The sequence below is a fragment of the Beta vulgaris genome, chromosome 6, assembly GCF_026745355.1.
Source record: "Beta vulgaris subsp. vulgaris cultivar EL10 chromosome 6, EL10.2, whole genome shotgun sequence".
NCBI lineage: Eukaryota > Viridiplantae > Streptophyta > Magnoliopsida > Caryophyllales > Amaranthaceae > Beta > Beta vulgaris.
In genome coordinates this window covers 282157-297594 of record NC_079207.1, presented here as the reverse complement: position 1 = coordinate 297594, position 15438 = coordinate 282157, and the positions used below count along the sequence as shown (strand labels likewise).

The 15438-nt window shown below is 32.1% G+C and overlaps 1 protein-coding gene across 1 annotated transcript; it reads left to right on the top strand.

Annotated features, from left to right (window-relative positions):
• Positions 1-5344: 5344 nt before the first annotated feature.
• Positions 5345-14106, top strand: LOC104883761 (abscisic acid 8'-hydroxylase 4). Its single transcript, XM_010668318.2, has 9 exons — positions 5345-5617; positions 6793-7114; positions 7725-7874; positions 8434-8679; positions 9305-9394; positions 10079-10157; positions 11745-11851; positions 13119-13240; positions 13811-14106. Exons 1-9 carry the CDS (start codon positions 5421-5423, stop codon positions 13902-13904), a joined length of 1407 nt encoding a protein of 468 aa, XP_010666620.2. The 5' UTR covers positions 5345-5420; the 3' UTR covers positions 13905-14106.
• Positions 14107-15438: the final 1332 nt, after the last annotated feature.

Genomic DNA, 15438 nt, shown 5'->3' with positions numbered 1-15438 from the left:
TCAGGATGCCATATATGACAAGATGCACAATATCTTGGGAATATTCAAGTTGAAAATGAAAAATTGACTTGACAACTTTCAAACATCAGGTCAAAAGCTCGAGTATGATGAGAAGCTTGTGAATGATACGCACGCCACGGCCACAAATAACTAAAATGTCACAATAAATTAACAAAATTTCAAAGAATTAATTGCGCCATAAAAACAATTCAGTTAATTATGCCGACATCAAACATGCACAATAACATGACATTCCAATTTCATTACGTGATGGAAGGATAATCGATTGAAAACGATACCTTCTTCATTTTTCAGTTGCGGTATCTGAATGCCTTGACACGTGTAACATCATTATTAATATTGATAATACTTTTATTATATGTATGTAAAGATTATAAAAACTGATACTATGAAACTATATAAAGAGATGAATCTAATCAAATCCTACATAGTTAAGTATTTCATTTATTTACCCTAAAAAAATGTGTGTTCTCTTTATCGACAAATAGTTAAACAAGGTCAAGATTAAATCATGTTAAAAATCAATACAAACCTAAAAAAAAATGGAGGAAGTATGACGGTTTTAAAAAAACTTAAAATGACGTGTCAAAGTGCTTTCTTTGGTAAAACGTCCCCAGTAGTTGGGAAAACAATGTTTATTCCTCATCAATTGGGGGTAAGCTGCCAGTGCCAGTGAGGATAGGAAAATAAGAAAAAGGGTCCCACCTTCTGGATTGATCTAACTTAATCCGCACCGCCCAATATGCTATATGGTGGTCTAGCAATTACCGTTAGATGAGGAAAACTCAAGCTCATCATCACAAATTCACAATACACAAGATCGGGGACCAATTCCGAAAAATCTTGTACGAGTGAGACACTCATCTTTCATAATTGATAATTCTGGAAGAACATCAACTATTACTTATTAGGGGGCCCGTCACAATGAAGCTGAGACTGACTATGAAACGAGGTATTCTCTGCCCTTTTTCTATGGGCCCAGCCACATTGATAATACTACTATGCTTCTACACTATTTTCCATCAACAATGTCAAATTTATATTCAACTAATTTACTTTTTCATACTCCAACGAGTCTTGAACATGAAAAAATTCAATTGAGAGGGATGTTGTCCTTTAAGGTATCCATGTAAACTTCTGGAGGAGATTAGTCACTTGCTAAAGACGGTGGAAAACTCCTTGTAATAGGACAAAAAAAAACTAAGGTTAAAACACTTTTAAGCCTTTGTAGTTTGTAATTCAAAGGTAAGTGTGAGACTCACATGCCTATTAATTTAGGAGTTACTTGTGGAGTGATGAAGGGAAGGGAAGGGAAGGGGAGGGGAGGGGAGGGGAGGGGAGGGGAGGGGATGGGATGGGGGAGATTTTTATTTGGAGTGTGTTAATTTTGAGTTGAAGATACAGAAAAGAAAAATCAACTCTACTGAACTATATTGAACTTTTTTTGCAATAATACTTGTTAGTTACCAAAGTTAAGCCTACATAATACAAAACCTTAAAATCATATCAAATTAGGATTATACTATGCCATAAAGCCGTACTTCGATCAAGGTAGATGAAAATTATACAATTTAAACTTAACTAGATAAAATAAAAGGTGATTAAAACTAATCTTATAATTAGGTATGGTGTATCTAACGTCATAACACCTGGAGCACTACATAAAGTGTGTAGATTAAATGGTATCAATAAATGAGACAAAAACATAAGTCTATGTTAGAGAAATATAATCACATGCATAATCTCAATGATAACATGTTAATAATCTATTTAATTTGGTAATAGTAAGATAGCCATCTAATTAGTCATCTATGTTAGTATTTTTTTCTCTCTTTATTCATTGTGAGACAACTCACACATTAGTATGTTGTTTTGGAGCTTGACAAAAACATGGTTATGATAATGGTCATGCTTCCAACAAGAGAACTTACGAGCAAATAGATAAAGTGGTTAATTAAGGAACTTTCACCTTCCTATCATAAATGTAGTAAGTCCATTATTTTCACATGGAGCTTGGTAAAACTACAAAAAAAAAATACATATTATGTAACTTTCGTATCCAACGATACAACTGTTAGAAAGCATTCTTGTAAGTCTTATGTGATACAATCAAATCCTTTTCCACCAACTAATATATTTTAGAAGTTACATCTTTCATGAATTCCCGAAATCCTCCATATCTTTCGAGAGTGTGAGAAGGCTAAACTACCTTTGGCGTCAACACACGCATTCAGCCAATGCCCTGCACCTCAACTTGCGATCAACACAAGATAATTTTGTCTTCGTGATGTGCGCAAAGACTTATAATTTCACGTTTATGTGTTGAAAAACGCAACAAATCGAGTGGAATCACCACTGTGACCACTCCAAGTAGCCTATTGAAATACTGGAATTCGGAGGTCCTTCCTTTCGTGGATACATATTGAAGTTTAACTTAGTGTAGTTAATTCCTTCTTGTGGATTAATAGTCTAATACCTAGATGGTATGCTCACAAGATGAGATGGCAGAAAAAAATTATCTCGCCAATATGAAATGTTAATTATGATACACATCACACTAATTTCTCCTCTACATCAAAGGTTGGTAATAAAGGAGTAATAAGATTTTTAAAGTAATATGACAATTATTTGAGCACGGAAAATTAGCGAAAGTGGGGATTGTTAAATATCGCCCATAAAATACCTAAAATCGCCCAAAATTTATTTTTATAGACCAATTTACCCTTTCTTTTTTTCTACACTACCCACCACCCCAGCACCACTGTCAGTTCACCTTCTCTTTTCCCCACCACCCACCACCCGACAACCACCTACCTTCCCACTACCACCGTCGACCTCCACCGCAAACTTGCTTCTTATCATTTTATGTGAGACTGAGTACAATTATATATATATATATACAACATTGGAAATATCCATACATATATTCATTTTGATTAGTGGATCAATCGTACAAAAACACCATCGTTAAGCTTCATAACATAATTAACAAGTGATGGCATTGATCTAGGCATTTACTTGTTCTTGTTCACATGGTTCATGATCCCAAATCCCTCTAGATTATTATTTCTTATCTTTCTGTTTACACATGTATAAATCAGTATTCCCACACTTGATCAACCACTTGCTCACTATTAAATCCTCTCCCATCAATTATAAAATTTTTAGTATTTAGATCAAGTGCACAGTCTCTAGAATGTTATCAGTGATCATATTCTGTTAAATGATACAACCAGTCGAAATTTTTTTTATGCAGAACGTCCTGGCGGGACGTTCTGTATAAAAAAATTTTGACTGGTTGTGTGCAACGTAATGCGAAGGTGGTGGGTTGTGTGCAACGTAATGCGAAGGTGGTGATGGTCGCTTTACTGTATCATCTTCATCGTACGAATATTTTAGGAGTTTCCACGATGAACAATTTCTCAAAATCATTACGGCGGGTTAGCAAATCATATGGCCGAGGGTGGTGGAGTGAGGTGCGTGGGTGGTGGTGGAAGGATGGAGGTGAGGGAGATGGTGGTGGTGGTGGCGCCAGGCAGGCAGGCAGGCAGGAGGTGAGGTGGATGGTGTTGATTTAAGAAAAAAAATGAGGAGGGTTATAAATGTAATTTCATTGTTTTTTTTGGGCGATTTTAAGTAATTGTTGGGCGATATATAGAAGTTCAGAAAGCGAGTATAGAGTGTGCTCATCATTACCGCCTTCATTTCTGTCCAAATTCTGTTGCAAGCACATACAAGTAAGGACCCTCTAATTTAAGTTTGTCACACTTCACTTACGTGAGTAGTACAACTTTAATTAACCATAGAAAAGGAGATACCAAAAGTAAGATCTGCTGGGGAAAGAATCTATAAAAAAAATGCAATACATTATACTAGTAGCTAATTATTTTTCTACTAAATTATAACTTCATGTAGGACAACTCAATCCATAATAACACGGAATGAGCTTTATACTTTTTTCTTGTAGACATAGTTCTAGTTCAAGATTTCTATTATATTTCAGTTCAATTCAATCCAAAAGAACAAGATTTTAGTAGCAATGGAGATAAATAAGGGGAGTCCTTATCCCTAAAAGTGTCTTTAGAAGATCATGCGATATAAATATTTACCAATAAACCAGACAATACATGGTAGTATGTTACTTCATCCATTCACATTAATTGTAACATGAGACACAAATTTTATGACGGTTTCAGTACTAGTTATCCAGTTACAGAAGCGACCCCATAGGCTTTTGCTTTTGCGTCTCTCTAAATTACAGTCATGGTAAAATCTTGGTTTATTTAATTCAATTATCAAAGTAAAAATTATACTGACCAATCAAATAAGCTCACAAAATCTAAAAATAAGTTAGACTAATAATTAAGTTCTTTTCATTTATGTATTTCCTAAAAAAATCACATAAAAGAGGAGGGGAATAAGTAAAGTTACAATTAAGTTGAAATTTCCTAAAAATTATGTCCTAACTATTTTTTTTTCGTTTCTTAATAGTTGCATCATATTGACTTTTTACACTATTTTGGATATATTAGCTGTGTGTGTGAGAGAGAAATAAATTTAGTTGTTGGTAGCTTAATTTTAATGTATATTTTCAAAATATTTTTTTAATAATATATAATTGAAAATATTATTGATAGTAACCCGGGCATGGGTAACTTAACAAGGAAGAGGATCGTTCGGTTTATATACAAGTCCAAGGAGGTTCCATACTAATACCAATTGACAATAATAGCAGTAGCTACTCTAACTTATACTACGGTATTTTTACTCCTCTCTACAATGTGACACAACTCACATATACATAACATGTCAACGTATATGAGATTCAATAGTGACCAATCAATATAATGCATCCGATAAGAAACAGAGGAAGTATTAAACGAAGAAGGTATAGAACCAAGGATATCTTAGCCTAGTGATTAAGAATTAAGATTGAGGTGTTGTGAACGATAGATCATAGGTTCGAATCCTCCTCTCATTCTTTATACTTTGTACTACTATTGTGACTCATATGAATTAAAAAAAAAGAAAGATATAGAAGTAGTAAAGTACTACTAGTAGCTTATAGAACTTAGAAGTAGTAAGTCATAACTCATAGCGTTAATAAGGTAAACACTAAACAGCTGGTAGAGCAAACGTGCCGTCTCTCTACAAATAAAATAAAATCGTGTTTGTTAAAGAGAAAAGGCCTCAACCTCTACGTGGGGGGTCCTTGTGGGCCGCCCCACTAGATTGCCCAAGATCATCCACCTCATGCTTTTCCTTCACTTGCTATATAATCTCACCCACTTTCCTTTCTCAGCATCTCCAAATTTTTAAAACCCCAAAGTAGCATTCTGTTAATTACTCCCTTTCTATATTCGGAGAGAGTGTAAGTGTAAGTGTAAGTGTAAGAAAGAATGTCTACCATTTTTGCTGGTTTAGTGACTCTAATAATGCTGATAATAATGGTAGTAAAGAAGCTAAATCACTGGAGATTTACTACTAAATTTGGAGCAAAGCTTCCTCCTGGCTCTTTGGGTTGGCCATATATAGGAGAAACTCTTCAACTTTTCTCTCAAAATCCACACCTCTTTTTCTCCTCCAGACAGAAAAGGTTCTTCATCATGTTCTTGTATTATAAACATACACCATAATTTATCTCGTACTTACATTCTTCGTGAATTGAAGTTCGTGGAAAGATACTTCATCCGTTTTAAATTAAATGAAACACTTATTAGTTTAGATGAAACATTTCAAAATAAATGAAACGTTACTATATTTAATTTGAGAAACGTCATTATATTTGGTACCTTCCTCTCTCTTCTTCTCCTAAATCTTCATGTCAAAACCCTACATTTTATTCAAAACAGAAATGTATTCCGTGTAAGAAGTTGCTTACCTAGTTTCAGCTAGATAAGTTTACTTCCATTATATCTGGTAACTTATCTTAAATGGTCAGCAGTTAATACTGATTTTTTTTTATATATATATGAAGCTATATGAAAAATTGCGTTTAAAAGAGAATATACTATATAGTATAAGGAGTTGAAATCGATTTAAATTGATCAGATGCTCCTTTGAACCTCGATCTCAAATTAAAGAGATGATTTGTTCTTTCTTTTCAAAAGTTTCTTTTATTTTTTAAGTAAAAATACTGTAGTTTTATGTTTGACCAAATCCCTCTTGCAAAGTTACCAATAATCAACCAAGTAATTTTTTTTTTTTATTCTCGGAGCTTCAACAATCAACCTCATGCATGTTTCTAAGAACTCTGTCACTATTGAAAAGTTGGCATTAAAATTATTTTGAAAAATTGTTTTAAATAAGTCAATCTTTGCGCCGTCTTTTCATTTAAAGTCTATTTATTGATTATTCTTGATTGAGTTAGACTTGTATGCCTGTTTTCTTCTATTGAGTTTTAACGTGTTTGTGACTGATTTATTAGGTTATTTATGATACGTGTTATAATATGCCACCATACCCTTGCGTGTTTCAGAAGAAGAAACATTGTAATACGTATCATAAGTAACTAACAGGTTAAAACTCAATAGAAAAAAACAGACATACAAGCCTACCTCAATCATGAATAATCTAAAAATAGACTTAAAATGAAAAGATCGTGCGAAGATTGACTTATTTAAAACAATTTTTCCAAATTATAAAGTAAAAAACTTTGATGGTTTAGAAAATCTAATCTCATATAAAAAGTCATGTCATATAAAATCATAATGTAAATAAATAAATGCGTTCTGACATTTTGATTGGCTTGTGATTGTGGTGAATTTGTAGGTATGGGGACGTATTTAAGACCCGAATATTAGGATGTCCATGCATTATGTTAGCAAATCCAGAGGCCTTAAAATTTGTTTTGATGACAAAGGCTAACTTGTTCAAGCCTACCTACCCTAAGAGCAAGGAGAGGTTGATTGGTACAAATGCTATCTTCTTCCGGCAAGGTACATACCATTCTCAAATTAGGAAATTGGTTCAAGCTTCTCTTTCACTTGACACCATTAAGCCTCGCATTCCCAAGATTGAACTCATTGCCAAATCTACTTTGAATTCATGGGCCGACGGCCGGGTTGTTCATGTCTTCCAAGAGTTGAAGAAGGTAATCCTCCATATTTGTTTTACATATAGGTGCACCATAAGCATGTTACTTTCTATCAGTTTGTTTAGTGAATCCGCTTTATTTTGCATTTTAGCTGTTTTTATGCTTATTTGAAGCCATCCAAATGAACAAGAAAATAGACGTACAAGAGCTAGTAATATCATATGCACTCTATACTCGGTCAATAATAGAAACTGTAGTAGTATCCCAACTCAAAATTTATTTGAATTGCTTCTATGGTATTTATGGAGAATTTTTTTGAATATATATGTAGCAAGAAATAATGGTATACAAATTGAAAAAATGTTTTCACTTAGAACATTAATAGCATAGTAAGTAAAACATTTTACTCGATCAACATATACTGAATATATGAAAATGGAAATAATTACAAAAATGATATAGGTGTCAAATCGTGTCGATTTTAAGTTGTCAGATTTTAAATAGGTTCATATTTGTACCATTCTGAGATGAACTAGTTAATTATTTGTTTTAACCGAAAAGTAGAGAGAGAAATTATATTTGTTAAATGCTTTATTACATGTAGATTCTAGAAAGAAACAATATGATGATGGGCGTGTGTTGGTTAACAAATTTAATTGGTGTTCAGTTCACTTTCGACGTAGCAGTGCTGTCCATATTTGGTGAGCTGGACAGTTACTATCACCAAGTACTCAAGGAGAATTACGTCACGTTGGACAAGGGCTACAACTCTTTTCCCACGATCATACCTGCCACTTGTTACTTCAAATCTCTTATGGTATGTTGTACCATCTCTAACAGTTTTTATCTCGTTCTTTTGGACTTATTTTCAATTTAATTCAGTTAATTACAATTTAATTTCTTTTAGTCAAAATGAACGGAGCATGAGAAGCCTATAGTTAGAACTGTTCAAAATCAGATCTAGTGAATTGGATCGGACTGTACCATACATTCAGCTTAGACCAAACTCCAACTGTCCTTGATCCTCTTTTAGCCAAATATGAGGTTCTAAATCTTTGATAAATAAAATAAAATATTGGGTTCTTAGTCCTCATTCTTTTGTACTGAACTGGACTGAACTGAAATGAATTGAGATTAACTGAATTAAACTCAATTGAAATTACCTCAATTGCAAGGAAATACTTATTGAACTGAAAATAGATAAAAAAAAAAAACATAACCTAACTACATCCGGTCTAAAGCCTTTTATCCGATTTATACCATTTTCTTATTGTCAATAAATTTATTGCTTATGATAAAGTATAAACACGTTCCTAAGTTAATTATATTTCTTTATAGTTTTGAAGCTCTAATCTAATACTGATTATAATATGAAGGCAAGAAGGAGACTCAGCCAAATCATAAGAGACATACTGAACGATAGAAGAGAGAAAAGATTGACAACAAGAGACCTGTTGGGATGTTTATTGAATTTTAATGAAAACGGGAAAACTTTAACGGATGATCAAATCATTGACAACGTCATTGGTGTTCTTTTTGCTGCTCAAGATACAGCTGCCAGTGTGTTGACTTGGATTTTGAAGTACATTACTGATCACCCCAAATTACTCGAGGAGATACAGGTGATTATTTATTAACCGAACGTGTTACATGTATGATTTACCCTCTCCTGGCAATACTAGTTGAAAATAAACTAAAACTGATAAAATAAAACTAAAATTAATAAAGTGCTTAAACTGATACGATAGTTTATTAGTTTAACTGTTTGGTAAAGTTAGTTGATTAGATTGATAAATTATCTTAGCAAAATTAGTTGTTGTCAAAATTTTGGAAAGATTTTCCAAAATTTCAATCACTTGATTTTGAAAAGGTAAAAATTTTAATTTATCATTTAAATTATTTTATCCACTTCAAATTTTATCTTAGGTGTTCTCCAAACACTACTAATCATTTCAACACCCAAAATGTGTTAGCACCTTATCATTTAATTAAGTAGCTAAATGTTTTCCCAAAAAGAGCCAGTTTAATTCTATTTTAAGAAATGTGTTGACTGTTTCCAAACTTCCTAAAGTATTTCATTCATTCGAAAATATGTAAAATACTTCTTTCGAAAAGCTCTAACATAAAAAAAAGTAATGTTTCTTTTATTTCAGAACGGAGGAAGTTTATACTTAATTACGAGTTCCTGACAAAGTAAGCAAGGGTTTAGTAATCAACGTTTGTTGAATTTTTGCTGACCCATTTCAGAGAGAGCAAATGACTATATACAAAGCTAATGCAAATGGAGAGCAACCATTAACATGGACACAGATTAGGGAGATGCAAGTCACACATAAGGTAATTAGATTGTCAACCTTCTACGTCTCCTTAGACCTTATACGTAATACTTTCTTTTCGTTTCTATGTTCTAGTCAGTTACTGTAGATACATAAAACAAAGGTAACTACAAGGAACTATACATACTGAGGCCCCCCTTAATTGGTAACAAGAAGGAGAGATTGAGTGATTGACAAGTAAATTAAACTGGGAGGAAGTTGTTGAATTTATTTGGCCATCTATGCGGGGCGATGAAAGGTAAAAGAGTGAATTTAGTTTGCAAAAACAAATATAAAGTGAAAGTGAGGGAAAAAAATAATAATGTTAGGACATTATAGTACGGATGGAGTATTTTACCATTGAAATTTTGTGACTTTTTTTTTTTTTTGAAATTTTTGATGTTAACATAAAGGACACATTATGATCCATATGAGTCACGAAGACAGTATAAAGTATAATGCAGGGGAGAGAGATTCGAACATGTGACCTATCGTTTATATCACCTTAACCATTAGGCCATCACATCCTTGATATAAAAGACACATTATACTATTAAGTAGAAATTGAAAAATTCCATAGTAGCAAAAAGGGAAATTTAATTGTCTGGAATGATTTAAGTATTGTACTTTGCTTTTCATTTGGATTAGCGAACTTGGTGTTATAAGATGTAAAAATCTAATTGAACTTGATTGGTGCAAAATTAAGGTTATACTGGAGAGCTTGAGGATGGCCAGCATTATATCTTTTACGTACCGAGAAGCAATTCAAGATGTTGTTTACGATGGTAAGTTTGTTACTAATGTATATTTTATAAATTTTTGTATTACTCTAATTTCATATATGATAACCAAGGATGTCTTGGCCTAGTGGTTAAGATTGAGGTACTGTGAACGATAGGTCACAGGTTCGAATCCCCCCTCCCATTCTTTGTACTTTGTACCGCCTTCGTGGCTCATATGGATCAAAAAAAAATTCATATATGATGATCCGACATTGTTTCCTATCTCCTTAGATATCAATTATGTGAATAATGTCATTAATAATCTATGCCATGCATATTAAACCTAAACACTACCAAGGATGTCTTGACCTATTGGTTAAGATTGAGGTGTTATGAACTGTAGGTCACAGGTTCGAATCCGTCTTCCCTTTCTTTGTACTGCCTTCGTGACTCAAATGAGATCAAAAAATTATATATATTAACCTAGATACTTGGTGCATAGATTCGAAAAACCCTTCGCTTAATTACTAAAGTTTAGGATAATAATCCTGGTCATGACTAGCAATCGACAAATGCGTGTGTTAAATTTAGAAACAACAGGAAACGGGTTTGGGTGACCCGAACAAGGAGGTGGAGAGATCTGGTCCACTTTATAAGCCCAAAGGAGGGATCATACTAAAACCAATTGGTGATAATAGGAGTAACTCATCTACCTTATAAAGTGTAAGAAACTCTTCCACTTGTGAGTGTCCTTAGAAATTCAGAGCTAACTGGATACCATGTTAGGTTTAGAAACAATACGAAACGAGCTGGGTGACTCGAACAAGGAGGAGGAAGGATTTGGTCCAAATTATAATCCAAAGGAGGTTTCATACTAAAACCAATTGGTGATACTAGGAGTAATCTCTCAACCTTATAAAGTGTAACAATTTTTCCTCTCTCTCCAATATGAGACACTCACAAGTGGGCTTCCAATGAATTTCAACCGCGTGTATCGACAACCTTTGTCTAGCAACTATAGACACCCCAAAAATTACGTAGCTAAACAATGCAATATTAATTTCATGAACAGAAATACATAACATAAAGTCAAATGCGACTATTTAATATTGACAAAGTTTATTATCATATTTTTCTAAAATAAAATAAGCAAAAAAACATGACCATAAAATCCAGGCAATATCTCCAGATACAATGAAGTCATTTTCCACTTTTCCTTATCAGTTTTCAACCTTTAATAAGCTAGAAAATGTTGATCTTACAGTGAGGCATAGAATAATATGGAAGATTTTGGATCATGATGCAATGCTTTGCAGTTTTCCATATTTTTCTGGAAGGAAAATATAACCACATTTGGTGCGAACATAAAAACAAAAATAACATATGAGATTCCCATCATATTTTTTTCCTCAAAACCTCTAACCACATTATTAATAAGGACGAAAAAAAAACCAAGAATATCTTGACCTAATGGTTAAGATTAAAGTGTTGTGAATAATAGGTCACATATTCGAATCGCTTCTCTCTTTATTTGTACTTTATACTATCTTCGTAGCTCACTCATATTGATTAAAAAAATAAGGACGAAAAAAGAGAAACTTCATTAGTTTAAAGGTGGAAGTTAATATTTCTGCTGCTTCATCAATGCAGGTTACCTAATTCCAAAAGGGTGGAAAGTACTACCTTTATTTCGAAACATCCATCATAATCCTGCTTTTTTTGACGATCCAGAAACATTTAATCCTTCACGATTTGAGGTACTTCCACGTTCCCAATTTATAAGATTTTTAGACATTTTCACCTTCTTTTTTAATTGCAACAATTCAACGATCACTTTTGTCAATGCAATTTGTAATGATTTAATTATTAATAGTTTAGATTGTATATAAGTAGAAAATTAAAAAAGTTTACCAATATTAGTATCTATTAAATCTATTAAGATCACACTTGACTACCTTATTCCGTACTTGTTATAATTTGCCATAGATGGTAAAATTGAAGTCTATAAATAGTCAAAATTCAAACAATGGAACTAAAAAAACAGAGTAAATATTATGAAGTGCAATAAAACATCTATGTAGATTTCACTATGTATTACTTCCTCCGTTTAGAAATAGTTGCACCATTTGTATAGTGTTTACTATTCATATTTTGCACTTTAATTGTCTTTGATGATTTACATTTAAGGAAAAATATAGTGATATGAGATCTTGTTAGATTATTTGTCTCAATATATATTATTTTAATATCAACTTTTTATAATTTTTACTTATTGATAATTAGAGATATTAATGTTTGAAATAATGCATTGGCAAATGTGAAAACATAAAACGGTGCAACTGTCTTTAAACGGGGAAGTATTAAATTAGTTGATTGCCTTCTTTTTTTTTGAGGGGAAATTAGTTACTCCCTAATCCCTTCGTTCCTTTATTTATACTAGTCTTACATACACGCAATGTGTGCTATAATGTGTGATAACAAATGAAGTAGAAAATAAAATTAATTGGGTAGAAAAACTGTCTTTATATTTTGTTTTCTCAAAAAACGGATGTTTAGTTTAAATGTAGTACTTTTTCCCCTTTTTCATTCAAATAAAACACTTTAGTTATCTCTATTTTTTTCTTTTATTCCTTTTTCTATTTTTTTGTACCCCCCATGTATTGCCTTATATAATAGAGATATTCCATTTTCTTTTTTCGAATGTCCTTAAAAAAGATTGTCACGTATTATAATTAGTCACATGGAATTATGGATCTACCACTTTATTCTCAATTTCACTACATTTATCCCACCAATATGTCTCTTATCAAACTTATCTAATAAAAAACTCAATAGATCAATCTCTCCAAACTTTTTTTGATAAAAAGAACAATATACTTGATGTTGTTGGCTAAATTTTACCCCCTTACTTAAAAAGATGAAAATATTTGTATTTACTATAGTTTAGGCATTTAAGTTTATTATTGTTAAGGTAATCTTTAATTTTTGTGAATGATATAAAGTATGTTCTGGTGGTAAGTGCAGGCAGCTACAATAAAGGCCCACACATATATGCCATTTGGTTATGGCGCCCATGCATGTCCAGGAAATGAAGTCGCCAAGTTATTGATGCTCGTTTTTATCCACCATCTGGTCACCCACTTCAGGTATACATAATACATACATGTCAATTGCTCAACTCACTGTTACTCTGTTACTACTATATCATTTTTAGTCAAGATTATATTGTCCACATTAATATTCTCACATACAAATCTTACTTTTTTAAAGCAAATAAAATGTATAATGAAATATTGACAGACATGTACAAAAAACATGACTAGCTATTCCATATATGAATAATAAGTTATTGAATTCCACACCACTCATCCTTTTTTTTTTTTTTTTTCTATTTTTGTCTTTCTTTTGGAAAGGATCTAAACTTGTCTAAATTTATTGAAATTGAGAAAGAAGCAAAATAAATAATGTCGTTTGCAAAGGAACATATTAGAGTAGTCCTCATTTTGTGGTCGAGACACCTTGATAGTGGTACCCTTATTTTTATCCTTCTTTTTTGTATGTTGAGTTGATACTTTGTGGTGAAGAAATTATGCGTACAATTTTTATTTTTATTTTTGCTTTGAGGTGACATATTAATACTGTTTGGAGGAAATTGAAAGTGAGAAAAATATGTAGTGTATGAATTAATGTCATTTTTCTATTTAATTTTTTGGCAGGTGGGAAGTGGTAGGACCTCATAGTGGTGTTGAATACGACCCATTTCCAGTGCCGGAACAAGGACTCCGGACTAGGTTTTGGAGAACATCTTAATCAAGATTCAAGGCCAACAAATACAGCTTATTGGGTGGTTAATCATCGTCCCAAAATTACTAGTTCGGTGATGGTATTAATAGAAAACTTTGTAGCAATGTATCTTTAATAATTGTTAGAATAATTTTAGTTGACAATTGGCTGCTTGTCATGCCACGTCAAATGCAAGATTGGGAATCGATTAGGAAGTGTTTTTTTTTTCTTTTCAGTTTTAGGTTTTGAAGATCTAATTTTCTTAGGATTCATGTGGGAAACCTTCATTAGAGAATTTAAGCTAGGAGTACATAAAGGCAAAGAATAATGCAAACATCTAAAAGAGATGGAAATTTTTTCCTCATTCAATCAATTGTGTCAATAACTTACTGTATTTTTGGATTGTCTTATCTACCATCCGCATTGTGTAAATGTTCATGCACTACGATGAAATATTATTCGACGGCAATTATAAATAAGCTGTAGTGTACATGTTTAGGCCATCTTTCATTTGACACTTGAAGTTTAATTAAATAATTCTATCTCAATATAGTAGTATACAAACACTATCTCCAGACAGATCCGATTTTGAGAGGTGTTTGAAGGGGCAACGGTCTAGGATCCAAGCATAAAAGGGGTCGTATCCTCTAGATTTAAAAATAAAACTAGGGGAAAAAATCTGCTGGAATCACGCGTGAAGACTGGAGAACGCTTCCCAAATAAGTTTCCTCGTCTTCTTCTCTCTTACACTATTTCCAAGATCCAAATTAATATCTTCTTTGTTTAATTCTCAAAATTTTCTCTAACCACCATATTAAACTCATTGAAAATTTTCATATTTTCCAAACAATAGTTGTTAGGCTATGTTCAGTTCACCTTATTTTTGCTTATTTCAGATCTAATCAGATCAGATCAGAAAAAATAAGTTCAGATCAGATCATGCTTATATTCAAAAACTCATTATTATTATTAAATATCTTTCATTACATATTAGTAAAAATTATAATAATTGAATATTAATAAAGTACTCATTAAGACGAATCAAACAAGACCTCACATGACTATATTTTTTTCTTATATATTGAGAAAAATCTAAAAGATTATCTCTAATTGTGAATAGTGTCAAGATTCTAAGTGAGGAAGATAAAAAAAATACAAAGGGAGTATTATTATTTACTAGTACATTTGTTCAAAAGAATTGTTATTGTTGTTGTTGTACTTATTAATTATTAATATTGGTAATTATTATTAATCTTGTTATTACCATTATAAATGTCATCGTTATCATTAAATTAAGTTATTTTGTTGTTATTAAATAATAGAAAATTAAAAGCCACGTGTTAAGAACATAACATTGACACAAAAATAAGAAATATATAAAATATGATATCTCAAATTCATGACAACGAAACTACTAAATTCGGATTACATTTCAAAATAAGCTAAGTGTGAGATACAAATTATAAATTTAGATTCGGTATACCTCTTCCTACCGAATTCCAAATCTCTCTAGCTATTTGAAGTTGCACGATATTTATTTCTTTTTTGCTCAAGTCATAGT

Coding starts and splice junctions, on each gene's coding strand:
- LOC104883761 (XM_010668318.2), top strand. CDS start 5,421: ATGTCTACCATTTTTGCTGGTTTAGTGACTCTAATAATGCTGATAATA. Junction 11,852..13,118: donor TTAATCCTTCACGATTTGAG/GTACTTCCACGT, acceptor TGGTAAGTGCAG/GCAGCTACAATAAAGGCCCA. Junction 13,241..13,810: donor CATCTGGTCACCCACTTCAG/GTATACATAATA, acceptor ATTTTTTGGCAG/GTGGGAAGTGGTAGGACCTC.